This window comes from Nyctereutes procyonoides, unplaced genomic scaffold, assembly GCF_905146905.1.
Source record: "Nyctereutes procyonoides isolate TBG_1078 unplaced genomic scaffold, NYPRO_anot_genome, whole genome shotgun sequence".
Taxonomy (NCBI): domain Eukaryota; kingdom Metazoa; phylum Chordata; class Mammalia; order Carnivora; family Canidae; genus Nyctereutes; species Nyctereutes procyonoides.
The window spans coordinates 18,869,578-18,896,198 of record NW_026575140.1 but is presented as its reverse complement, the minus strand read 5'-3'; the positions used below and the strand labels follow the sequence as shown (position 1 = coordinate 18,896,198).

Below are 26,621 nucleotides of genomic sequence, written 5' to 3'. Positions count from 1 at the left end.
TGGGACAGCGCTGTCACCTAACAGCGGATGCTCTCTGAGTCCTCTGGGGAAGAGAGGCCAGGGAACAGAAACCAGGTTTGCAATGTCACCAGGAGGGCCTCGATCCGCCGCCGCGTACTGCCACCTGCTTACTCACACCAGGCACGTCCGGAATGTCTGGCGGCCAAACTAAATGTGTTTCATTTGCAAGCTGCTTTAAGCAAAGGACAAATTCCCCGTTTGGCCATTTTCACTCCAGAGGGAATCCTCCAGCCCATGCAAAGCCTTCCAGCCCAGCACAACCTGATTAAAACATGACAGGCTTGTCGCAGTGACTTTTACCCACGACAACTGGGACTGCTCTGCAGGGACCACACGACCGCATGAGTAGCACGTCCTGCTGAGACGGGCTCAGCGGATTCCTCCGAGAAGGATCGGCAGGTCTCCCGGTGCAGTGGCCCACACTCACCTGTTTCTCCAGCTCCTCCACGTCGACTGTTGAAATGTCCTCGACGTAATTGGATGGGAAGTACTGCTGGATTCTGGTTCCATAGTCCCCCTTCCACCTAGATGAAAACAGAGGGCACTGGAGGGCCTTCGTGGGCAGCTGTTAACGATCCCTCACCTCTGCTGGTGGGGGAAAGGTGGCTGGAGGTGGTGATCATTATCTGTGACAATGGAACATTTCAAAGTGCTCCTCTGCTTCTTTTAATGAGCGATGAGTGAGTGGAGGGTCAGTGTCCTCCCCAGAATGTGATTCTAATGTTTGGTCAAAGACACCAAAAGTTTTCAACGCTTTAGGGGGATATCGGAGGCAAATGCTCTAGTGCAGGCTCAACGCCACTGCAGGGAGGGCTGTGAACTTAGAGCTAAGAGTGCGAGATAAGGAAGGTTCTGGAGCTAGACAGCCTGCAATCAAATTCCAGCTCCAGCACCAACTGTAAAATGGGAATAATCCCAGTGCCCCCCTCAAAGGATTTTACTGGGACCAGAGGATTCCACATATGTGGAGTGTTTTTGACAGCACCTGAAGTATACAGTAAGTGCTCAAATACTGTTCGTTCTTACTACTCGACTAAAATACTGCCCCCCCCTCCTTTCCTCTGTGACAGCAATGATAACAAGGGACATAACTGATCTATGTATCTCCACTCCACCAACCTGTGGTCCCCTCTTAGGTTTTTCCCCCAAAGTAGTGTCTAGGCACACAAGGCCACTCCTTCCAACTGCCCACCTGTGGGCACCCTCTACAGCCAGGGGGCTCTTTCCAGAATGCATCTCTGACCGTGCCACACCCACTCAGCTCCCAAAGCCTTCAAAATCAAGCCTAGATGCTTTAGCCTGCCCCCAGAGACTCTTGGACTTGCCTCTCTAAGTCTCACACTTGACGCTCATCCCAGAGAGCCTGTTGCCCCCACCCTTTTGTCTTGCTTCCACGCCATGGTCCATGTCCTTTGTATTCAGCTTGTCCTTAACTAACCATTTGAGACTCAACTCAGGCATGCCTCTTCCAGGGAGCCTTCCCTGACTGCTGCCTGGGCTGAGTGTTCTTCCTCCGTGCTCCTGTGGGATCTGTCCCCACAGCTGTGGAGGCAGTCTGTACCTTTATTCTAGCTTCTACTTCTGTCTTCCCTGCTATGGGAGATCTTTCTCTACCTTAATCAAATCAGTACTCTGGGGTGGTGGGAAGCATTTAGTGAATGTTTGTTGATCTGAGCAAGCAGAGTGAGGACCGACTATCCCATGGCCTAGTGGAAATACAAGACTGCCAGACTCTCCAGACCCCTTTCAGGCAAAGACTGGCCATATCCCGGGTGACCATATGTACCGTTTGCCCAGAACTAAGTTCATACCTCTTGTCCAGGGATAATTATTAACAATAGCATTCCTTTTGCTCTAAAACACATCCCAGTTTGGACAAAAATGCCTCAGCTGTATTGGACCTAGGCTGAGCGGATGCACACAAAGTGGCTGATGCAGCCACTAGGTGGTCCTATTGCCACCAGAGTGAAAGAAAGAGGGGATCTCAGTGGGCAGTTTGCCCACAGCCTGTCACCAAAGGCACTTACACCAGGCCCTCACCCCATCTCAGGAGCCCTGGAAATTGAGAGCACTCCACATGAGACATGTGAAAAGGTATGAGGCTATTTCACACATGGAAAAGAATGTGATTTAAAGAGATCTACCCACAACTTGGTAAAAGTCACCCACACAAACAGAACCAGGACCCCAAGAGACGCAGGGTACAGAAAGGGCCATCACGGGTCCAGGGGAGACCCAGACTCTGGCCATGGCCCTCAGGGAGAGGCAGGTGAACACCATGGTTGGCAAGCTGAGGGTGGGAGTCTACAGGCAGGAGCTCCAGGGCTACCAGGGGGTGGGGGTGGGGGGGCAGACAGGAGCGCCAGGCCCCCACCTGTAGCTTTAGCACATCACTCTGTTGTTACCTCCTTTTCTTTTTTTTTTAACTTGGGGGACCCAGATTAAGATGTGGATTAGAAAGACGGCATGCTCAAAAAAACAAACAAGCAAACAAAAAAACTTTGAAAACCCCTGAACCGGGTTTATCTGGGTGGTTCAGTGGTTGAGCATCTGCCTTCAGCTCAGGGCATAATCCTGGGGTCCAGGGATCGGATCTCGCATCAGGCTCCCCTCAGGGAACCTGCTTCTCCCTCTATGTCTCTGTCTCTCTCTATCTCTCATGAATAAATCAATAAAATCTTTAAGAAAAAAAAAAAAGAAAAGGAAGAAAGAAAGAAAGAAAGAAAGAAAGAAAGAAAGAAAGAAAGAAAGAAAGAAAGAAAGAAAGCCCCTAAACCTTGTACATGAGTCAAGTTAGAGAAGTATCGGCTTTGGAGTCAGAAGGCCTGGACTCAAATCTCAGCCTGCTGTGTGGCCCTGGCCAAGTTAGTGTACCTGTCTATGCCGCTGTTTCCTCACCTGTAAAATGCAGGTAGCCTTTCAGGGTCACTGTGTGGGTTTAAATGAGCTATTTCAGATGAAGTGTTTAAATGGTTCTTGACACAAAGAAGCACTTGATTCAAGCTGCCATTCAGATTTCTAAGTCAGGTCCAGCTATCTTGCAGGTACTTGTTGCTTTACAGTAAGAAATAATCCTGCAATGGGCAGCCCGGGTGCTCAGCGGTTTAGCGCCGCCTTCGGCCCAGGGCCTGATCCTGGGGACCGGGGATCGAGTCCCACGTCGGGCTCCCAGCATGAAGCCTGTTTCTCCCTCTGCCTGTGTCTCTGCCTCTCTCTTTCTGTGTGTCTCTCATGAATAGATAAACAAAATCTTAAAAAAGAAAAGAAAAGAATCCTGCAAAACCACCTACCCAGGACTTATGGATGGGCAGCAAATTTTTTTTCCCAGGTGGAAAGGGAGGAGATGTAACTGAACTCTGGCACACATCTAGGTACCTCTAGTCTAAAAATGTCCCTGCTTCATGCCAGGCTGGGGCCACTGCACAGGACCAAGCAATAGCATAAGAATTTTAATATAAAATAACATAGAGGCTCGAGTAATAGGAAGAGCCTGCCCCAGTTAGTAGCTGTACAATCTTAGAAAGCCCTATTTGCTCTTTCTGTTAGTGAGGATATGCATAGTCGACTCTGAGGGTTGTAATGACCGTCTGCTTAGACCATGTATGAAAGCAATTAGCACAGGGGGAAGGCGTCAGGAGGTGGTAGGTGCTGTTATAACTAAAATAGCATAGAACATGGGGGTGAATGGGTGACGGGCACTGAGGGGGGCACTTGATGGGATGAGCACTGGGTGTTATTCTGTACGTTGGCAAACTGAACACCAATAAAAAATAAATTTATTATAAAAAAAATAAAAAATAAAATAAAATAGCATAGAACAGGATGTGAAAGATGGTTCTTAACTGCTTTTCTGAATAGAGTATGTATCAAGCCACCTTCTCAGTGAAGGTACAAAGACAGCCCAGAACAGCAGAGAAAGGGGGTCAGAGCTCAGCTAGCACCTGAGCCTCACCTGCAAGAAGGGAGAGGTCAAGTTCATCCTCCAAGAGGCCCAGCCCCCCTCAGCCTTACCAGCCCCAGGGCTCCTTCGAGACGTTGTGAATGAGGGCCCCACGGCAGAAACTCAGCTCATCGCTTCGCTTGGCTTTGTAGTCATACAGAGCTTTCACGGTTCTCTGAGGCTTTCGGAGGGGGAAGACAAGAAGGAGAAGGTCAGGCTGGGCGACAGAAGCAGGGAGAGGCATCTGCCTCGGTTCTCATGAGGGAACAGGAGGCTTCAGCCCAATGTTACAGTGCCATCTGCAAGGCTGCACTGCACTGCAAAGGAGCCCCAAAGTCACCAGGGAGCAGGGATGGGGATCGGCCCAAGGTCAACCAGCTGTTAAGTGGCTGAGCTCAGAAATAAATCAGTTGAGGAGCACCTGAGTGGCTCAGTTGGTTAAGCATCTGCCTTTGGCTCAGGTCATGATCCTGGAGTCGAGGGATTGAGTCCCCACGGGGCTCCCTCTCCTCTCCCTCTGTTCCTCCCTGCTTATGTTCCCACTCTCGCTCTCAAACTAGTTAATTAATTTTTAAAAAACACTCTTTAAGTTAAAATTGTAATGCACGTGTGTCACCTAAAGTACTCGGCTCACCAGTTTCAGTAAGAATGGTCATGAAGAAAATCAGCAATGGAGAAACCCACACAGGACCAAAGGGTGAATGAAACAGAAAAATGGCAGGTGTGGATAGGTGGGGGGGACAACTGTAAAAGAGATCTCTGTGCAGGCAAAGACCCAGGAATGGAGTGAGACAGTGAGGGAGTGAGCATATGGAGACCAGGGCTATTTGCCTTGTTTTCAAAGTAGTTTTTTTTTTTTAATGGTTAAATGATTTTCAATCACAATAATAGCAATGATTTTATTTTGAGGCACTCACCACAGTCTGGCAGCTTGCAATCAAAGTCAACTACCATCGTATTTTACTTGTCTCACTTAGTGCTTGGAAGTTTTCTCTATCACTTGGGTTAGTTGCCAGGATTTAGAAATGGGGAGAATTCACATAAAATATTCAGATTATTGGCTTGCTGTGAGAAACCAGGAGACCTGGCCTGCACTCTGGAAAGGCAGCAATTCTGTGCAAACAGGATATACGTAGCTGCCCTTAAGATGGGGTGTGAGTTCCTCAGTTTACCAGTCTGTACCATCCTGGACATCGGCTGACAGGCAGCCCTGTCAGCCTCGCTACCAATGCCTTCTTTACTTCTAATAAAAGTCTCCTCATCATTTCACACACACACACTCCACTTGCCCACATCCTTCCAAGTCTTCATTTCTTGCTAGAAGGGACTGGCATTAGCCGAGGACCATAAATTAAAAAAAAAAAAAGATGGGGAAAGAAAGAAAAATTCATCTCTGGATATCCCCAGAGCCCATGAGCAGGGCCCCTTCCTTAACAAGAAGGGGTACGTGAACGGTGCACCAGATGCACCCTCCCAACAGAAAATTCACTATCGTTCTTCCTATGCAGGCTCCAACTACGAGTGAGCTGGAACCAGAGCGAGGAGGAGCTGGGGGCCAAGAGCAAAAACCCACCCCGACCTGTGTGAAATCACACACCAGCCAGGGTGGGAACAGGAGATAACGTGCACACTGCAAGGAGGTCGGTGAACCAAACTGAATTTATAAACACCACAGGCTCTGTCAGTGAGCAAGAAACATTTGAAAGATTTTTAATTAGAAGTCGTTTGGCCCAAAGGTGGTTCATCAAACCTCAGAATTTTTTAGCAAGGCACAGTCGCTTTCACGTGGAATTCTATTAACCTCTTCCCTGAAACTAGATGTCACACTGTCAATCATTTCTTCTCAAAAAATAATAATAATTTAATTTAAAAATAAAATAATTAAATTTAATTTAAAAATAAATTGGGGGGAGGCAAGTTTGCCCAGAAGTTCCCTTGCCCTGTAATGCTGGGGGGTTGGGCGGTGGGGCAGGGACCAGGTAATGGTATGAAGGGGGCGGGTGGCACTGTACCATAGAAGGATTGATCTCACTGGGATCCACATACATTCTGCTGACGTCATAGAGGGAGTTTATATCTCTTTCCTGAAAAAGAACAAAGCAAAATAAATGGAAGCATCCAAGTTCAGGGAGGGGGTGAGGGTGCACAGAACAAGGCTTCTAGGCCACCCCCTGGCATAAGAGTGGAAATCTCCCAGTCCACTCATGCCTCTTCGTAGAGATGGAAAGAAGCCATTTAAAAAGCTCCCCAAAACTTGGAAATTGCACCCCAAATGGGAGAGACCCCTGTGCTGGCCTTCTCTGTGCCAGGCACTATGCTCCCTCGCTACAGCACACACGCTGAGAGCCGGCGGCATGCTGGAGCCACTCTGGGTCTCTGGACGCCCAGGCCCTGGCGATGACTGGAAACGGGCACAGGCCGCAAACCCAGACAGGGGACGCACCTACCAGCACACCTGCCCTCTCTCCTGCTCTGTCACTGCCTCTGAGTCACCCCCGGGCTTGTGCCACAGCCGCTCCCTCACCCCAGAACCAACTTGCCCCCAGCCGCCCCCGGCCCCGCCGCTCCCTGTCAGGCTTGGGCTCCGGTTCTAGCCGCCCGAGGAGGCCACCTCCGACCTCCCGGCTGCAGTCCCCAGCAGCACCTTGCCGGTTCTATCTGCTTCGCTGAATCTGCGCAGCCTGGGACGTCATCTTTAGGTGTCAGCTCCCCTGCCCAGAACCTCAATTTCCCAAGGCAGGCTATGGTCCACCACACTTGCAGGAGCTAGAATCAGGCCTGGCCCATGGCTGGTGTATCCTGGATCTCTTTTCAAGGCATTAATGAATCCATGTGACAGGGAATGGAGACATGGTAATCAGATCAGGTCTGATCTCTGCTCAGAACCCTCCAGTGGCTCAGAATAGAAGCCAGCGTCTCCCAGGGGCCTGGCCAGCACCATGCAGTCCTCTGTGAGCCATGTCCCTAATGAGATCTACCCGCATTCTGGCTCACTCAATGCTGGCCACGCTGGCTTCTTCTGTGACTCCAGGCATAGGACCCAGGACCTTTGCACTTGCTGTTCTCCTTCTGCTCTATGGCTGCATGGCGCACTCCTTCACCAACTCTAGCATCTGTTCAAACACTTCCTTCCCAGGAAGTTCCTTCCAGAGCACCCTTCCAGAACTACAGCATCATGTATCCAGGTCTCCACCTACCCAGTTTTTCTCTATAGTATGTGTCACCATCTGACACATCTGTTGTTGTTGTTGTTGTTGTTTTAATTTATCTCATTTATGGTGTCTCCCCTACACTAGACTGAAAGCAGCATGAAGGCAGGGTCTCTGTCCCTAGGACCTAGAGCAGTACTGGACATGCAGTAAGTGCTCAGGAAAGTACTGAATGAACAGGCAGGTGAGTGACCTTCCACCAAACCACAGTGAGTTCAGCCACCTACCATATTGTAGCGCTCCAGGAGCTCAGGCGTCACGGGGTAGCGCAGTCGCATTTTTCGGTAGAGCGCGTGCTTTTCGTAGTAGCTGACTAGCTCCACGAGGCTCTCGAAGTAGGCAGAGGTCCCCAGCACAAAGTGCCGGCCATCCCGGTGAATTCGGCAGTGCTTCACCTTGCCCCTGGCCCTGGAGGGGGAAAGACCACACAGGCTGACAACCAAAATCCTAAAAACCAAACAGTTGTTATATGAGCTCCGCTAATCAGAAACAACCTAGTTACCCATCCTCAGGGGACCAGGTATACAAACAAGGTTGAGTCGTCCTACAGAATACAAAGCTGTTTCTTACAAAAATACTAAGTGACTCAACCACCAGCTCCTCTTGTCAGCCCGCTCCCCGCCCCCCAATTACAGGACTTGACTTTGGGAAAGTCCTGGTGTCCAGGTCAGGCTCTGCAAACAACGACCAGGGGCCAAATCTAGTCCACACTCTATACCCCCTTTCCACCCTCACTTTTATAAGTAAAGTTTTATTGAAACACAGCCACGTTCATCCATTTCCGTGTGGCCTGTGGCCGCTCATCCTACAGCGGCAGAGCTGAGTAGCTACAACAGAAGCCACACAGCTCGCAAGGCCTATGATATTTATCCTCTGGTCCTTTACAGGGAATGTCTGCTGATCTCTCCTCTAGAAGACTGCCATTTGATGCCCAAATCTTATCTTCAGTGGCCCAACTACAACAACCATGGAATTTTTTTCCCCAAAAAGCAAACCAATCTTTTATTGCCTCATCCTATTGATATCTCTTGTATCAAAAAAAAATACTAGCTTTTATCAGCAAGGATAGAAACATTTGGGAAAGTCAATTTTGACCCTAACTTTACAGCCAAAGAGCATCTTCTTAAAATGTATAAAGGCATAATTACCATGGGTGAACTATTCATCTTTTAAAAATTTTGCATGTTAAAGGGATGCCTGGGTGGCTCAGTTGGTTTACCGCCTGACTCTTTGATTTCAGCTCAGGTCATGATCTCAGGGTGGTGAGATCGAGCTGTTGTTGGGCTCCATGCTGGGCATGAGGCCTCCTTTCTCAAGCTTGTGCTCTCTCTCTCAAATACATAAATATAAAAACTCTGCACCTTAAAGGCACTTTTTGCTTTAAAAAACATATCCCGTTAAGCCATTTCTTCAATATGTCCTGTAAAAAAAAGTGCTACATTTCTGCCTCAGTGGCTTATTTGCACGGATATTTTAAGTATTTCTCTTAAAAAAAAAAAAAAAAACAAAACAAAACACAAAACACTGCTGAATAGACAAGTTACAAGATGAAACTATAGTATGATCCCATTGGTATTTTTTTTTAATGCAAAGGAATTTCCACATATAAAATGGCACAGTATTTTCCACAGGTACATCATATAAATGGAAGTCTTTTTTTTTGAGGTCCACATGGAGACACCAGTTAGAAAACTGCTTTCTACCAAGATAAGGACCCAGATGAGAAGGGCAATGAGGGGCTTAGCCTCTACTGCAATGTCTTAATTTTTTCTAAGAATATATTTACATAATTAAGAAATTTTAAACTTTTTACAAAAGCTCCCTTGGGCAAGGAGGCTCTAGTGTATTGAGTTTAATTAAAGAGTGTGGGTCAGGGCACAAGGTGGCTCAGTGGTTGAGCATCTGCCTTTGGCTCAAGGTATGATCCCGGGGTCCTGGGATCGAGTCTCGCATTGGGCTCCCCGCAGGGAGCCTGCTTTTTCCTCTGCCTGTGTCTCTGTCTCTCTCTGTGTCTATCATCAATAAATAAATAAAATCTTTATTTAAAAAAAAGAGTGTGGGTCAGGGTCTGGTTCCTTCTGGTAACCTGAGTGAAACTTTGCTTCCCTGTCCACAGTGCCGAGCATTGAGAGTTCCTGTCTCATGGCAAGTGTTAGGCCCGCCATCTGACAGCCCAGGGTAAGCCCTCCAGGATGTGTCCAGCATCCCGAGGGTACTTGATAAATAAATGGTTAGGAAAATATAACCAAGGTCAAGCCAGAATGAGCTTCTTGGGCAAGAGAAAAATCAAAAAGGGAGACAGGAACGGCTGAGTGTGAACTGCACTTTCCAGCCACCTGGCTACTACAAGCCTGTGGACGCTGTGACCCGAGCTCTTATTCAGCTCTGCCAAGCAGCCCCTGCTCCCATGTCCCCCTGAGACCCGCTTCCCACTGATCACACCTAGACAGTAGCTTCATCTCTCTGCATGGACTTGAAGGCAGACACTTGTCCTCTCTTGTAGAGATCTACCCAGAAGTTCAGTCTCTGTTCTCAGAGCCTAGAACAGCACCTGGCACAGGAGAGGTACTCCACAGATACTGGGGAGGGGGAGAGGGAGGGAAGATCCCTGAAGACCTATGCTCTCCCTCTGCCTGGAGCACATCCCCACCTGGTTCCCCTGGAGCTCCTGCTCACCCTCGGTCTCCCTCTGACCACTCTCCATGGCACTTACCACACAATCTCACGACAATGTGTTTATGAGCCTGACTCACCCTAAGCAACAATTCTCAGTGGAGAACAGTGACACCCACCCCACACCTTGACCACAGTGAGTTTGAAAGAGTCTGTGTGTCCAGGCAGGGGGAGGAGGGTCATTTGTGACTATTACAATGACCAAGTTCCCCCAACAGGCATGCATGGATGGAGACCAGGGACATTCACCATCCCAACACAATGCAAAGAGCCTTCTCCTCCTCCCTCTTTGAGACACCATGACCTTGTCACTGGCTCATTCAGCCAGCATGTACTGACCACCTGCTGTTGGCAAGCCAACGCTTGGTAGAGGGAACTGCTCAAAACACTTGTTTTGTTGTTTTTTTTTTTTCCAAAACAAACATTTGTGACTAACAGGACATCTCTTGTTCTCAGCAGATTATTGACCTCATGAGAGCAATGACTGGGTGGTTTTTATCCCTTCTGTATTTTTTGGAGCCCAGCACAGAGCCTGGTACATAGTAGATGTTCACTGAACATTTGAACATTTACCGATCTCTAAAATTTAAAGACTCCATCTTTTAGAGTACCACCAATCTCATGGGGAGGACAGATGTGCAAACAGAATGGTGGACGTATAAAATTAAGCATCAATCTGGGGATCCCATCTTCATCCACATGGTTCCAGGGAAGTGACTGCAATCCATGGCCAGCCTGAAGGTACCCAATCAGAACCATGACACCCAGCTCAAGCAGGGATCAGTGGGATGGATGTATCACAGGACTCATCTTTTCTACTAGATGCTGTCCGGGCACCCAAGGTGAAGCCAACGGAGAGCAGCACCAAGACACACAGAACCAGTCTTCTGAGGACTGCCAGGTGAAGCGTGGATCCAGGCCTGTTGGAAGCCAGTTCACCTATTGAGCATGTCAGCTAGTTGCCAATAAATGCCACCTTTTATGCTCACTTGGCCACTGAGTTTAGCTTCTGTCACTTGCACCCAAAAGCATCCTGACTGATCAACAGAACTACAACACCACTCAATCCCCAACACGGTGGCTGGTACAACAGATGCTCATTAAACATGCCTAATCCCATCTGAGGGGAGGTGGCACCCCCAAGAGCTTTGGGCAAAGGGCAGAGGCACCAAGGCCAAGTAGTCCAGAGCCACCCTGCTGGGAGCACAAAGCATCGAAGAGCCACACTGGCTGGAGCTACACACAGTGGGTCTTCGGTCAATGGCAATGATAACAACCATCACTGCCACCACCATCCACTCACCTGAGAAGGCAGGAATAAAGGAGGGGGGGTCAAACCCAAATGCCCGAGGTGGCAGGGGGCAATGCGGCCTGGCAGGGTCACCACAGGGGATGCACCAGGGCAATAGGAATGGAAGGAATGGGAGTAGCCCTCGCGCCATCAGAGCCCCTACTGTGCAGCTGGTAACTATCACCACCACTTGCAAAAGTGGGTCCAGAGCTTCCACTTCTTCCCAGTTTTCCTAAGAAGAAATCTAAATTTTCAAGAGAAATTTCTCAGTATTCAACATAACCATGCAGGCTGAGCAAAAAACATCCATAGGCTCGACCCAGAAGCCTCTTAAGACCTCACAGTGAAGAAAGCAGGCTTTGAACATGGAGAAACCCAAGTCTGAGATTCTCCCCTGGGCCAGGACTAGGCTGTGTGGCACTAGACAGGTCGCTTAGCCTCTCTGGGTTTTCCTTTCCTTACATGTAGCGCCGGATCTCCCCCTCGTGGGCTACAATAAAGCACTCAGCCAGATGAAGCCTCAAAGGTAGCCCAGTGTCTGGAACATTAGTTAGGAACTTAATACACCCCAATACATTGGGGTAGAGGAGACGGAGGGACAGTGTGATGAACTGGGTCTGAACCCACCCCTCCCCCAAACACTGAAACTGGAGGCATCAGGGGTCTTAGGGTGGAATTAAAGTGGAGAATCACAGTCCTAGAGATGGTTGGTCCATATGGCCTTCCTGCTGCTCGAGCTGGGCAGCAAGTGCAGATGGTAGGACAGCAGGTCTGTGACATCATCGACCTGGGCTGCCTGGGTTCAAATCCCAAATCCACCACTTCCTGGCTGCATGCTTCAGCAAGTTACTTAACCTCTCTATGCCTCAGTTTCCTCCTCTGAACAATAAGGATCAAAGTCATCAAGTTGCTGGAAGATAGGACGTGTTAACACATGCTACTCTCAAGAACGCAGACCAGTGCCCCAGATGCTGAAAGCTCCCATTAGCGGAGGCCGCTTCTGCTATCACCACTGCCATCATCATCACTACTGACCTGCTGGGAGCGGACGCGGAGGCACATCTCCACCTGCAGCACCCCCCTCCAACACACCTGTCCTTCCCAGGCCCCCGCTGGCGAACATGTGCAGGCTCCGGCCCGCCCGCTCACCTGAAGGTGATGGCATAGGAGTCGGTACCTTCTCGCCTCCGGATCAGGAAGGCGCCGTCCCGGGGCACCCTCATTAGCATGTCCTCTGCCTCCCCACGGCTCAGCCCGTCGTAGTACCACCTGCAGCCCAAAGAAGACAGCCAGGTGAGAGGGCCACCCAGGGAGGAGGAAGCCCTGGGCTCTGATGCTGCCTGGAAGGGGGTCCCAGAAACCACCATGGAAATTACACAGAGGGCCTCCCCACCCCAAAACACCATTCAAGACAGCAATTTTTTAAAAGACCACCAAGATGTAGCTCAGCTAAAGCATTCACACAGTGGGTCTTCTGGGAGCATGAGAGACTGTACCCCATCCCCTGCCCCCATCCACCTAACTTAGGGCCAGCATCAGTCACTGCGGAGAGTCTCAGAAAATCGGTGGCAGAGAACACAGAGAACAGTGTTTTGGGAAGGTCTTTTTGTTTGGCTCATCCTTGGTTACTTTTAAAGATATGAAACAGCAAATTTTAAAAGGCCAACTGCACGAATACAGACAAAAGTAAGAAAGCTGCTGGAAGCTACAAGGCTTGTCAGAAATGCACATTTTAGCAGCCTTCTGCTTAAACATAGTTTCCCCCTCTTATTTCCAGAGTTGGTCAGCCCCTTGCAAGGCATAACTTGTATACATTTTACTCGATAAAAAAATGAAGGGGAAATCTGCACAGTGACTTTCTTCTTGTTCACTTTCACAATGAACAGGAATGAGCCTCGACAAGCAGAAAGTTATCACCGGGCCAACACTCCCCTTTGAAAATCAAAGCCAAGAGTGCAGGATGGTGAAGGTAAAGTAGAAGAAAGGCAGGGGGAGGCAGAGGGCAAGAGAAAGTAGAGCAGGTGCTTGGGGACTGGCCATCCCGGGGGCTGAAGAGATCCCAGGGGACCCACAAGGCTGGCTTTTCTGATGGGCGAACACAGCCCGCGGGGGTGTCTGCACCCCCTAAACCCGTGGGGTCAGTGCCTGAGGTCGGCGGCCCCGAGAGCACGGGCACACTTACGGCTTGGACTCGTGGGGGTTGGGGTTGGGCACAGGGTCGGTGAGCCGCAGCTCGAACTCGGCGCAGCGCAGGTGGGTCTCGCGGTAGTGCTGGATGAGGGCGTAGATGCTGGTGAACATGACGTTGTCAGTCAGGAAGTACTTCATGGTGCCCCCCTCCACGGTGGAACGGATCCGGCAGTGCTGGACGCGGCCGGACCGCCTGGAGGGAGAGACGACATGAGCCCCGAGGCCGGGCCCCCTGGCCGTCCTCGCACCGGGGTGGGGGTGGGGGTGAGGGTGGCGGGTGGCCAGATCTGCAGCCAGGGCCATGACGGGTAGGCACCGTGTGTGGCCCCAAAGCCCTCCCTCTGCTCTTAGAACAGGCTCGGGCTTTGGCGCAGGCTGGTCCTTTAACCTGGATTCCAGAACATTCTACCTACTTCCCCCCACCTACATTCACTTACATAACTCCTACTCTGGAGCCAGATGACCTAGGGGTAAATCCTGACTCAGCCCTTTAAGTGCTGAAATGACCCTGAACCAAGCGGCCTGTCCTCTCCGGGCCTCCACATTATCATCTTTGCGGTCCGTCCCCACTGAGCTGTCCTGAGGACTGATCACACACAAAATGTGCCTAGAATGCCGCCTGGCACGTGGCAAGCATCCTGTAGGTGTTAGCTGTCAGTGTTTTATAGCCGTAGCCGTATGCTGTTATAATGTTATAATCCTTCCAGTCTTCATTTTATTTTTAAGGATCTATTTATTTATTTATGATAGAGAGAGAGAGGCAGAGACAGAGGCAGAGGCAGAGGGAGAAGCAAGCAAGCTCCATGCCAGGAGCCCGACGCCGGACTCAATCCTGGGACCCCAGGATCGCGCCCTGGGCCAAAGGCAGGCGCCAAACCTCTGAGCCTCCCAGGGATCCCCTCCAGTCTTCATTTAAGCACCACTTCTTACAGGAAGTCTTCCCTGATCACTGTCGCCCTTGACGTTACCTTCCCTCTCTTACGGACTTCTATAACGTCTACCATTTTTCTCACTGCACTTATCACAGCTACAATTATAGATCATTGATTCCTTTTTCACTGTCTATCTCCCTGACCAGACTTAGTCTCCATCAGGACATCCCGTCTGTCTGATTCCTGCACCCAGCACAGAGCAATCACTCAACCAATACCCTTTAATGAATGGGGGAGCCTGAGTGGCTCAGGGGTTGAGCATCTGCCTTTGGCTCAGGTGGTAATCCTGGGGTCCTGGGATCAAGTCCTGCATCAGGCTCCATGCAGGGAGCCTACTCCTCCCTCTGCCTATATCTCTGCCTCTCTCTGTGTGTCTCTTATGAATAAATACATTTTTTAAATCTTAAAAAAAAAACTTTTAATGAATGAAGGTACTAAGTAAGTGAGTGAGTAAGCTGAAGACAGCTCCATAAAGCCACCTTTAGAATCTCTATTTTAGGGACAAGGAAACGGAAATTTCAAGAGGTTCAGTGACTTACCCAGGGGCAGCCACCTGCTCTAGTGAGGGGGTTGGGGTGTGAGTGAGGTCACATTGTCTTTAGTGCAGAGTTAGATCCTGTCTTTATTTAAAACATTGATGATAATGTGTTCATCGTGGATTTTTCATTACCTCTAATTTTTAAAAAATATTGCATTGAAATATCACTAATCTTGATTACTGCTAAGTTTTTCGAGCCTCACCAGCCTTGGCCCACCCCTACCCCGCATGGACCCCTCAATGAAGTCTGGGGTTCGGGTCTAGGCCTGAGCTCGCTCGCACAACCTGCCACATGGGCCCCCCCACCCGGCCAGCTGCGAGGGGAAGGTGGCATGCCCCTACCAGAAGGACAGGGTGTAGTCATTGGGGAAGGTCTTGCTCTCCCGCACAAGGAAAGTCCCATCCTTGCCCCCCGTCTCTGCACAGTATTCCTGCAGCAGCTTCTCGGCACTCGTCCTCTTCTCTACTTTCTTGTGGAACCACTCCTCCCCAAAATGCAGCTCCGTGGGGGGTGTGTCCTGGGCCACAAAGAGACGAGGAGTTTGTAAAAACCTACCCCCCCAGCATGGCCAGACTGGTCCCTCTGTGCATGCTGGCTTCGGGGGCTGGACAGCAGACAGGCTGGCTTCACCTTGCCCTCACCCCAAGAGGTCTGGAGAGATGGCTCCCACTGCCCTCCCTTGCCTGCCACCACTGCTGGTGGTGGCCTCCTGAAGCCCGAAGACATGGGCTAAGAGGTCCCGGGTACAGGTTTTGACTCTTTTTGCACAAGGAGTCTGAGAGCCATAATGCCCTGGGGGCTGCACTCAAGAAATAGTACCAAGGACGGCCAGCAGCCCCAGGGGAGAGGGCAGGGAAGTGGGGAACCCGGCTGGCCAGAGCATCCACATGTCCTCCCCTCCCACCCAGAGCACAGGCCAAGCAGGCCCTTCAGAGAGCAGGAAAGCCCCCCCAAAGCTCACTGGTTGGTCAGCCAGCCAATCAGAGAAGAGCTGGCTCAAGCCAGGCAGACACTGGTACCCAAAGAGGAAACTCTTTGGGCTGAGGATGTCTGGCCCATGGGCCATGGGAGAGAGGACGGGTTAGGAGGTCTCCCCTACCTGGGGCAGCTCCTCTTCTGCAGTCTGCTCAATGTCATCGCTGAAAGACAGTTTGGCATCGGCGATGGCACAGTAGTGCCGAGTCCATTTCTAGAAAGGGAACCCAGCATCAGCTCTCCTCTCAGCCTCTGCCCTCAACACCAGCGGGGCCATGAGCCCTGCCCGGCATCACCCCAGCATTTACGAGGGATGTGTCTTTCTCACTTTCGTAGAGTTTATGGTGGTTTCATGGAATTCAATTCCCTTCAAGACGTTTCCTCTAAATATCTATTTTTGGGTTCTTTTGGCATTTTCAGGACTTTTCTTATTCAGTGTGTCTAAGGGTAGATACAACTAAGTATCAAATTTCTGGTTCATATTTATTTAATTTGAAGCCTTTTCTGAAGGAGGGCAATGTTTTTGGGGTTTCATGACTGCCTTTTTCTATTACATCTGCGTTTTAGGTCTTTCAGGATTTCCCAACCAGTTTGTCTAGAGACTCTTCAACATCTGTGAGTTAATTCTTTCAACATTAATAATTTTCATTATTTCTAGGATGTCAGAATAGAGATTTCAAAATAGACCTAAATGGATTTGTATGTTACGTTAAGGGATGTGAGAAGTGGCACTAGCACTCAAAATGCATTCCTCTCACCAAAATAAGGTTTCCAGTGGAAATGTCCTAGACTGAAAGGTACTAAGGACTTAGGACAATCAGATGCACTCTCCCATCCTGGACTGAACCTTGGGCCAGAAAAAGGACATCAGTGGACAAACTGGTAAAACTGAATAAGGTCCATGAATCAACTAGTAGTATTGCTCCAACGTGCATTTCCAGTAATTACACTCTGGTTGTTATGTTTATGTTATGTTAGTGCTTGGGGAAGCTGAGTGAAGGCTATATAAAAAAATCTGTTGTGTGTATGTGTAAATGTGTAGTATGCTATGTGGAATAGAAAATTATTTCAAAGTAAACCATTAATGATACAAAAAAAGGGTCAAAACGGGAGTGAGAGGAATATTCTCAGAGTTCTCTAGTAGGTCTCAGATGCACTCGAGGCTCTGAGAAGGGGTGCAAGGAGACCCACCTGGTCGATGGAATCCCACATATACAGTTCACCCTGTTGCTTGTGCTCATCTTTCTTGTCCTCCATGTTGACATCCACGTCCCCTCGGGGACCCAGCTTCTTATGCTGAGGGGAAAAAATACACATAGCCTGTCTCCTTAACACCCAAGTTTAGGATCTTTGAGCTAGCAAGCATTCATCCACATCAGCCAGCCAGCCAGCATCTACCCACAGCATCCACCTCAGGGCCTTTGCACTGCCTGTTCTCTCCACCTGCCTTCTCTCTCACAACATTCAGCTCTGTGCTCAGTGTCCCCTCCTCCAGTGAGCTCTCCCCAACTACTTGGTCTAAAAAGAGCCCCCACCTCCCTTCCTATCCCTGTCACTCTCTCATCCCTGAGAGTTATTTTCCATACTCTTTGCCCTTTGTGTATCTATGTCTGGGTCTTCTGTCTTCCCTGTCACAAAATATAGGCCCCATGAGGACAGGACTTTGTGTCGTCCCCTGCTGAATCTCCTGTGGTAGCTTGGCAGATAGTAAGTGCTCAGTAAATATTCAGTGGATCAGTGATACCGCCTGCACATCCCACATTCTCTGGCACACAGAGGGAAAGGCAAGAATAGCCAGTCTGGCAGCCCAGACTGCAGGGCTGTGGACTGCGCACAGGATATGCAGATTTAAGCTGCTTTATCAGCTCAGTGACCCTGGGCAGGTGGTTATACTTCTCTGACTCTCATAGTTCTCATCTTTAAGACTAAGACAGCGACCACAACAACCTTCATCCAGATGCGTACTGACACCCACCCCGGCAAGTATTTATAAACATTGGTTCTGGGGGGCGCCTGGGTAGCTCAGTGGTTGAGCATCTACCTTCGGCTCAGGTCATGATCCCAGGGTCCTGGGATCAAGTCCCACATCAGGCTCCCAGCCGGCCTGCTTCTCCCTCTGCCTCTCTCTCTCTTTGTGTTTCTCATGAATAAATAAATAAAATATTAAAAAAAAAAAAAGATAGGGCAGCCCTGGTGGCGCAGCAGTTTAGCGCTGCCTGCAGCCCAGGGTGTGATCCTGGAGACCCTGGATCAAGTCCCACGTTGGGCTCTCTGCATGGAGCCTGCTTCTCCCTCTGCCTGTGTCTCTGCCTCTCTCTCTCTCTCTCTCTCTCTGTGTGTGTGTGTGTGTGTGTGTCTCTATGAATAAATAAATAAAATCTTTAAAAAAAATAAAATAAAAAATAAAAAAAAAGATAAGAGGATACCAGGTCCCCTGATAGCCTTGTGGGACAGAGCTCAGACCGTCTAGAACACTCGAAGAAATGACCTCTTCTATTCTCTAAGTCACTATATAGGGATCCCTGGGTGGCGCAGCGGTTTGGCGCCTGTCTTTGGCCCAGGCACGATCCTGGAGACCCGGATCGAGTCCCACGTCAGGCTCCCGGTGCATGGAGCCTGCTTCTCCCTCTGCCTGTGTCTCTGTCTCTCTCTGTGTGACTATCATGAATAAATAAATAAAATCTTTAAAAAAAAATAAAATAAAAATAAGTCACTGTATATCTGGTCTCTCTGTCCTAGTAATACAGATCCCCAGACTTCACCCCCCTTCCCAGCATCCCTGGCACTCTCAGGCATGGCTGATCCTTCATCTCTCCCCACAGCACTTGGCATGCACCTCCTTCATCCAATTAAGCACACACAACCTTTTGGGGCAACTGTCCACCTCCAGTCCATGCCCATCTCACACAGTGGACTGGGGTCTCCTGAGGGCCAGAGGGGAGCCCGGGTCAATGGCACACCCCCAGCAGAGACCTGACTTAGACCAGAGCATGTTGGAGGTTTGCCTAAAGAATCAACAAATGACAGTTAATAGTTACAGGGCACCTGCTACGGGACAGATGCAATCCTAAGCATTTTGCACACATTTTTTCACATTATGCTCACAGCCAATGTGGCAGGCTCTACTATTAACCTCCCAAGACCAGTGAGGACACAGAGGTACCTAGAGGTTAAATGACCTTGCCCAGGGTCGCTCAGGGAGTTAGTAAGGAGAGCTGGTGTGAGTCCAGGTGGTGGAACCAGGAGCCTGTGCTCTGAGCCACTGGCTCTCCTGAATGTCAGGCCACCCGAGGCCACCCACCTTGATGATGATCTTCTCCCGCAACTGGCTGGGCGAGGGCAGCTGGTCAGCACTGGCCTCTGTGGGCTTCGTCAGCAGCTGGTCACCAAACACCTCCTTGAACACCCTGGCCATGTGGCGCTGCTGCTCCACGCAACAGTGCTCCTCGATGGACAGGATCACGGGGAAGCTGTGTGCAGGAGGAGCCAGCTCAGCTCAGCGGGAAGGAGGGCAGAGGTCACTGGTTTCCCAGCACCAGCTTCCTCCAGGCTCCAGAACCAGGGAGGGACTTGCGCTTTTGGCCTGTAGGGGGCGCCAACACTCAGCTGAAGACTTGTTGGGAGTGAACCAGAGGATGGAGGCCAGGCAGGTAGGGGTGTGTGTGTGTGTGTGTGTGTGTGTGTGTGTGTGTGTGTGTGAGTGAGAGAGAGACAGACAGACAGACAGACACACGGGGGTGGGGGGGGCGTCTGTCTGTCCACCTTTCCCTTAAAGACAAACCAACAGGAAATCAGCCAACCAACCTTGAAGTGACAAAGGCATGGTCTTTGATGGCCTGCACAACGTCGTCAAACTTGATCTTGGTGGTCCGTGTCCAGCCGTGGTAGATGATGGGCTTCCCGTCGGGTCCGTCCCAGCAGTCCACTGAGGAAAGAAACGTGTAGTCTCGACATCGGGCCATCACTCTCTACCTCAAGAGTCCAGTGATGGCAGTCACGCTGCTGGTGGGTGGCTGTGAGCTTGGCCCTGACCCCCACATGGCTCAGTTACTAGGACATGGGGCCCACACCCAACAATTATCTTCAGGGGCCAGAAACACAAGGACCCACATTACTTATGAACAACCATTACTTGTGCGGTGACGGGAAGGCTCTGGTTGCTTATTTAAAGGTCCCCAATACATCTGTCCAAAAGAAACTAGTTTCAATGTTTCCTTTTTTTAAAAGACATTTATAATGTAGGATTTTTTTTTCTGATTTCACTTGGCTTGCTTTTTCCGCTAGTGGAAATAACACAGAGCAATGAGATATTTATTTTTTAAAGTTCATAGTAAAATATTCAAACAGAACTAGATTATGTAGAAGGTGAACATCCCCTCTATTTTCAGCCCCCAGAGGTAACAAGAGCTGACAGTTTCAAACTTAATTTTTTCACATTTGCTTTCTCCTGGAGGAGGGCCCATACACTAGGCAACCATCCACAGGAATAAGTGCTATTAAAGTTGATGCTATGATGAATGTGTTCAATAGAACTGGAGCCCACATCAGGCCTCTGTGCCTTTTCTCAGCCCAGTACAGCTACAGGCCTTCGGTGGCACAGTCAGGCCAGGAGGGTGAGGGGTGGGACGGGAGGCGGCAGGCTCCTGAGCATGTCCAGGGGCCTGGATCGTCTGTGCCCTGGTGTCTCTGAGCAACTATGAATAGAACAGGCAGGGTGGCATCCATGGCAGGGCCAGCAGCAAAATCACAGAGGGCTCCTGCCTTCCTCTAAGAACAGCCCAAGTGAAGCTGAAGGAGGAAAGCAGTATAACAAAGCCATCTCTGGTACTGGTGTCCCAGCCCTGCCGTGACATCGGGACATTCTCTAGATGCCCAAAATCGCTACCCAAGGGTTTCTGACTCCAACACGGCCAGGCTCGACACCATTCCTTGTCCTGGGGGGAAATCTTCTGGGGTAAGGTCCCTGGCCATTGGTGGCCACATCCCCCACTCCAGATGCTATGGGCACCTGGGTTCTTCTTCAGCCAGTCCCATGCATTCCCAGGACTCCGGCCTTTCAGACGAAAGCCTCGGGCAGCTACATGGTAGACCTCAATTCACCATAAGCATCATCTCCACCAGGAAAATGGTACTCACACTCAATGCAGCGACAGCCCATCCGCAGGCAGCGGATGTACGCTTCTGTGGATGACTCACTCCGTAGCTGGTCACCGGTGAGGTACCTGAGGGAGAGAAGGCAGTGGCCATGTGTGCAGAGGTCGGCACCTTGGGGCATTTTGGGGAACTTCTCAGCCCAAGCGCCCAACATCTTGAATTTTTCCTGTCTAGAAAGATCTATGGTCAGGATCTGGGCCAGACATAAGTAATCATGTGGCCATACCAGTCATGAGCCTTAGGCTGAGGCCACAATCGCAGGATGTGGTCAGCAGCCACCTTGGCAATCCAAGGGAAAGACCGAGACTCAAGACTGCATAATCTTTGGAGGAGAACTTGGTCAAAGGGTATCAGGAGTGAATCAGACATACGATAATTAATTAATGATCCTACCCGCCCCATGGTGTCCACTAGGCTCACAGTCCAAAGATGGGCCACCATTTTGGTGTCAGGGCTCCTCGGGTCTTGAACTCACTACTTTGAACTATGTCTACCAAAACGGATATATAAATGTGTATTTGTATACACCCTTCTCCTCTTCACATCTGTAGCCTCTCCTTTTAAGAATTCATGTCCCTTCATTGTCCTCTGGATTTGCTAGAAGTCAGCTCTCTAAGCCAATGGACATGGTGGGAAACAGAGAACCAGGCAACCAATTTGGCCCTGAAAAAGACGTGACCTTCTAAAATGCCTTCATTCTGACTCCTGCCTGTGGTGACACTTGGGAAGGTAGCAATATTCTGCTCTCCAGATGCCCAGGCCAAGACTTATACCTTCTCGTGTTACAAACAGACTAAATATGGGAACCTGAGTGCAACATCCACTTCTCTCCTCTCCTGTCACTCATCCTGGATTCTACAGTCTGATCTTAACAGATCCCTCTCAGTTCCTCCTGCCCCTGGACCTTTGCACATGCTGTTCCTCCTTGCCTCACCACCTGTTCTTCTTTCATCAACTCCTATTCATCCTTGAATCAAAGGGAGACTTCTGGGGTGCCTAGGTGGCCTAGCTGGCTGGGTGTACGACTCTTGATTTTAGCTCATGATCTTGGGGTCCTGAGATTGGGCCCTGCATGGAGCTCCATGGTCAGCGGGGAGTCTGCTTGTCTCCCTCTCCCTCTGCCCCTCCCTCAGCTCTAGTACTTGCCCTCTCACTCTCTCTCTCTAAAATAGATGAATAAATCTTTAAAATAAAACAAAAAAATAAAGGAGGACTTTTCCCCTCCAAGTACATGAGGACAGGGCTGCTCTTGCTCATTTCCCTGCTGTATCCCCAGCACCCAGCAAGCACAGAGCCCAGCACAGGGCAGACATTCAGTAAGTATCAGTTCAATAACCAATTCATTTGCTTTGCTGTGGCTACTAAGAGATGTCTATCAAAACCAGCTTTGCCAACTTGCTCTTTAATGTCAGAGAAAAAAAACATGATTCCTGCAAATACCAACTTGGAAAGGGTGGGGGGTGCGTTCCCACGCCCCTCTCAGAAGCTTCTGCACAATCTAGTCTGAGCAGTGTAGACCCGCACTTTGCCTGCTCCCACATACTTTCCCGGAGCAGGGCACTGGTGCCCCAACATCCTGCCCCTCGGCTGCCCGGTCCGTCACAGGCTCACCGAGAAACTCACGTGTTATGCGAAGAGGAGATCCAGTAATGGGACAAGGGGTTGTTCATGTCCTGCATGTCCACCACGTCATACTTCTCATCCCAGATGCTGTTCTCCCGCGAAAACAGATACGTGAGGAACTAGGAGAGTCACAGAGACAAGATCACAAGGATGAGGAGGATGGGTGGCTCCTTCTGGTCTCTGCCAACATAGGGAGATTGGCAGCTCTGATATGGGAACTTGGAAGATGGTCTCCAGGCCTCAGGGACCCAAATTTGTAACACAGAATGCTCAGATTGCAACAGGAAATGCGGACACATGTTTTCACTCACCTAGGTGTTTTCCTTTTTAATGTGTATCCTAAAATAGTTGATACAAGAGTACATGCCTCCCACGTGTAAGTTTTCAGGCATAATACCATAAACATCTGTGAACTCACCACCTCAACTTAAAGCAAGAGAACATCACCAGTATCATAACATCTAAAAGGCAGGAAATTTCCTATTCCAATTCCTCACTCCTTAAAAAAAAAAAAAAAGACACCTGGGTGGCTCAGCGGTTGAGCGTCTGCCTTTGGCTTGGGGAATGATCCCGGAGTCCCGGGACCAAGTCCCACATCAGGCTTTTTGCGTGGAGCCTGCTTCTCTCTCTGCCTGTGTCTCTGCCTCTCTCTGTCATGAATAAATAAATCTTTAAAAAAAAAAAAAGATTGTGTGACACCAAGGGTACACTCTACTCTGCAGCCTGGGAAGAGCCTTACACAAGGCAGCAGTGCCCCAGTTCTGCTCGCATCCCCACATCCCCAGCTGCTTCACCCAGAGCCAGATGCAGGTGCCCCATCAACCTTCAAATCTTGTTGCTGTGCTTGTTAGATGCTCCCTGGTGGCAGACGTGCTCTGGCGGGGAAACTAAAGAACCCGCCCAGGCCACACAGCCAAACAGAGAAGGATGAGCCAAACAAAAGGCTGTAATTTAGAACCTAGAAGAAAATGAGCTCTTAACTAAAAGAGTCAGTCTGGGGGCAGATGAAGCAAAGCCCTCCAAGGGAAGAAACCGGAAAAATAAACTGCAGAGGTCAGAGACGTGGATCAAAAAGTCAAGTCAAGTTGACAAGGAGCCCACTCACCTCATCGACAAACAAGAAGGGCTCGGCCGTTTCCCTCATGGTGTCATCGATAAACTTTGTCATCCGCGCACGGACTTTGTTCAGATCCTGAGCCCAAAGCTCCTTAGAATGATAAAGAGAACAAAAAATCATCAGAAAGAGGACTGGATGGGCAGCCCTGCTGGCCCAGCAGTTTAGCACTGCCTTGGGCCCAGGGCATGATCCTGGAGACCTGGGATGGAGTCCTGCGTTGGGCTCCCCGCATGGAACCTGCTTCTCCCTCTGCCTGTGTCTCTGCCTCTCTCTCTGTGTGTGTCTCTCGTTAATAAATAAATAAATAAAATCTTTAAAAAAGAAAAGAAAGAGGACTGGAAAAATCCTTCAACTCTCAGGGTCCAGTTTGCATCAAAGACCAAAAATATCAACCTTTCTAGATGCATATGCAATCAAGTGCCACATACTGCACATTACTCTGTACCTGATGAACATTTTCTCTAAAGGACCAGAGGGTTAAATATTTTAGGCTTTGGGTCACAACCACTCAATTCTGCTCCTGTACTGCAAAAGGAGCCATACACAATACATGCACAAATGGGCATGGCTGTGTTCCAATAAAACTTTATTTACAAAAACAAGTGGTGGGCCAGATTTGGTCCACGGGCCATAGTTTGCCAATTCCTGCCCTGTGCTAGCTCTTAACACTTGTTAGTGTGAAGAGGCCAGCGAGCACAATTATGTCCGACCGCCAGCGTTGCTCACTTGGCTGACCCTGGCAAGTTACATACCCTCCCTGTGCCTCCTCATCTATTGCAGGAGACTAATACCGATGTGCAGTTTCTGTGAAAGCCCGTATGAAATAAGGTTATGTATTTAACACAGCATCTGGCACGCAGAGACTGCTCCAATCCTGGCAGCTGGTGTGAACAATCCTCCTCCTCCTATGGTCCATGCAACCCTGCAGGTTATATGCTGTCACTGTCATTGTCATTTGAAAGACAAGGAAACAAGAGGCTCAGGATGTCACATGACAAATCCCAAGGTCACAAAGCTAATAAGTAGCAGAGCAGGGACCCTAAATAGACACAGAATATGTCCTCTCCTGCAAGTCAGCCAGGTAATGCTGATCAGAGGCTTTGATAATGTCTGAAATACATATTCAGCTGTTCAAGAACAGCTTCTGTGGCTTAGAAATGCAGAAGCCTGTTACAAAAAGAATATACGTATCAAGTAACTTTACTCTTTTCCTCTCTAATCCCTAAAAGCCCATAGATTCACAGGCAAAAAGATGAAACACGACACACAGATTCAACTTTGATGAATGTTTGATGGATTCTGAATATTGTAAAGTCTCTGCCTTTAAGGATAATAAAAGCAAATGCGCTACCAGATAGGTGTGTGGCTGGATGGGAAGGGTCGGACCAGGATGTGTGAAAGAAACAAAAGCATAAGGACAGATACAAATGAGGTGGTGAAGGAATGGCCTTGTTGGCAGGTGGGTGGGAAATCAGCAATGAGCCTTGCCGTTGGTGCTTGCAAATCTGCTCGGATAGGGACACAAAACAGCCCACAGGCTGGGGAACAGTCAGTTCATCTGCATACAAGATATTACAATCTTTGAATACCAGAATACAAAACTCAAATCATAGGATACCTAATGCAAACGCCTCCCCAGACCTCAATGCTCCCCAAAAGCCAGCGGCTTCCTCCTTCCTTCTCCTACAAAGCTTTTTCATTTATTAAAAAGAAGCATGGGTGCTTTGCCAGTGTAACCTGGAACTGGCCTAGCTGTGAATAAAGAAATCTTCTGCCTAAAGGAGCTTAAGACACCAATATTCTGGGGGTTTAAAAAAAAAAGCATAGTTGGTGTGGGGTGATGTGCCAGGCAGCTATAATAATGAAATTATTAGAAGAGGGAAGGAAGGGAACGGTGATGGGTCTGCACTGGGCACGGACTATACGCCAGGCTCCATGTTGAACCTTCTTTACGCAGTGGCTCATTTTGAACTCCCACAACCCCAGGAGGTACATATTACTCTCCATGTTGTGTAAGTGGAGAAACTGAGACTTCAGGTCATTAAATACCTTGAGCCGTCAATGAGCCTGAGACCAACCCAGGTATGTCAGTTCTGGAGTCTTCTTTTTAACCGCCTAGTTCTACAATGTCACCCACCTTCCCAGGGGTGGGCTGCGGCACATTCAACTAGTCCTCCAGTGGGAACTTTGAGGTTAGTTCCAAGTTTTCATTTCCATTAAGAATTCTGCGATTACTTCCTTAGGATAAGTTCCTAGAATGGCAATCGAAGTATATAAACTTTCCCCCAAAAAAAAGTTTTTAGTTGCATATTGCCCAAGGGCTCCCTACAACCCTTATATGAACCTGCACACCAAATGGTAGGGATCATTCTACAGGTGAGAAGCCATCACCCTGACCAAATGTACTCGATGGCCAGCTTTGCTTCATGCATCCCACAGAGCACCAGGGTCTGCCCAACTGATGGCTTGGGGTCCCCATTCTTGACATCAGGGGCCACCTGGGTTCTAACTCCCCACTTGCAGAGAGAGAGCTCCTGCCCCACACCCCCAACCTCTGAGGGCAGCCCAGGAATGGGGCCAGGGCATGTGTAATATTAAACAGCACCAGCTGCTGAATTCTAGGGGATCAAACTACTTTCCCCAGGAATTTAACAATTTAATTTCTACAGCTTCCTACAAACAGAGTCATTAGAGCAAGGAAAAGCATGGCCAAAAGAGAAAATCATGTGCTCCTCCCTCTGCTTTATGCCGCTGGTACCACAGCACCCAGCACCTAAGGTGCCCAGACAGGGCATCTGCCCCTTCCCTGCACCCCATTTCAGCTCTAGTCTCGGGTAGAGCAGATAATCCCCCTCTTCATCACTCGTTCAGCTCCACATGGGGAAAACATGGTCTTTCCACGTCTTCCATGTCCTCCTCCACTCATAAGGCACCACAGCAGCTTTGCCTGGGCCTCC

The 26,621-nt window shown here is 49.5% G+C and overlaps 1 protein-coding gene across 1 annotated transcript in view; it reads right to left on the bottom strand.

The window, feature by feature from the left end:
- The window catches only part of PLCG2 (phospholipase C gamma 2), a 151,646-nt gene that overhangs the window by 39,870 nt on the left and 85,155 nt on the right, over positions 1-26,621 (bottom strand). Inside the window, exons 10-23 of the mRNA XM_055306868.1 lie at positions 23,653-23,754; positions 22,548-22,666; positions 20,907-20,992; positions 19,575-19,695; positions 19,072-19,240; positions 16,962-17,066; positions 15,895-15,984; positions 15,137-15,312; positions 13,317-13,517; positions 12,284-12,403; positions 7,398-7,578; positions 5,974-6,045; positions 4,033-4,142; positions 449-545 (exon numbers count right to left, since the gene is read on the bottom strand). Of these exons, the coding sequence (XP_055162843.1) occupies positions 449-545; positions 4,033-4,142; positions 5,974-6,045; positions 7,398-7,578; positions 12,284-12,403; positions 13,317-13,517; positions 15,137-15,312; positions 15,895-15,984; positions 16,962-17,066; positions 19,072-19,240; positions 19,575-19,695; positions 20,907-20,992; positions 22,548-22,666; positions 23,653-23,754 (1,749 nt within the window). The remainder of the gene's footprint in view (positions 1-448; positions 546-4,032; positions 4,143-5,973; positions 6,046-7,397; positions 7,579-12,283; positions 12,404-13,316; positions 13,518-15,136; positions 15,313-15,894; positions 15,985-16,961; positions 17,067-19,071; positions 19,241-19,574; positions 19,696-20,906; positions 20,993-22,547; positions 22,667-23,652; positions 23,755-26,621) is intronic.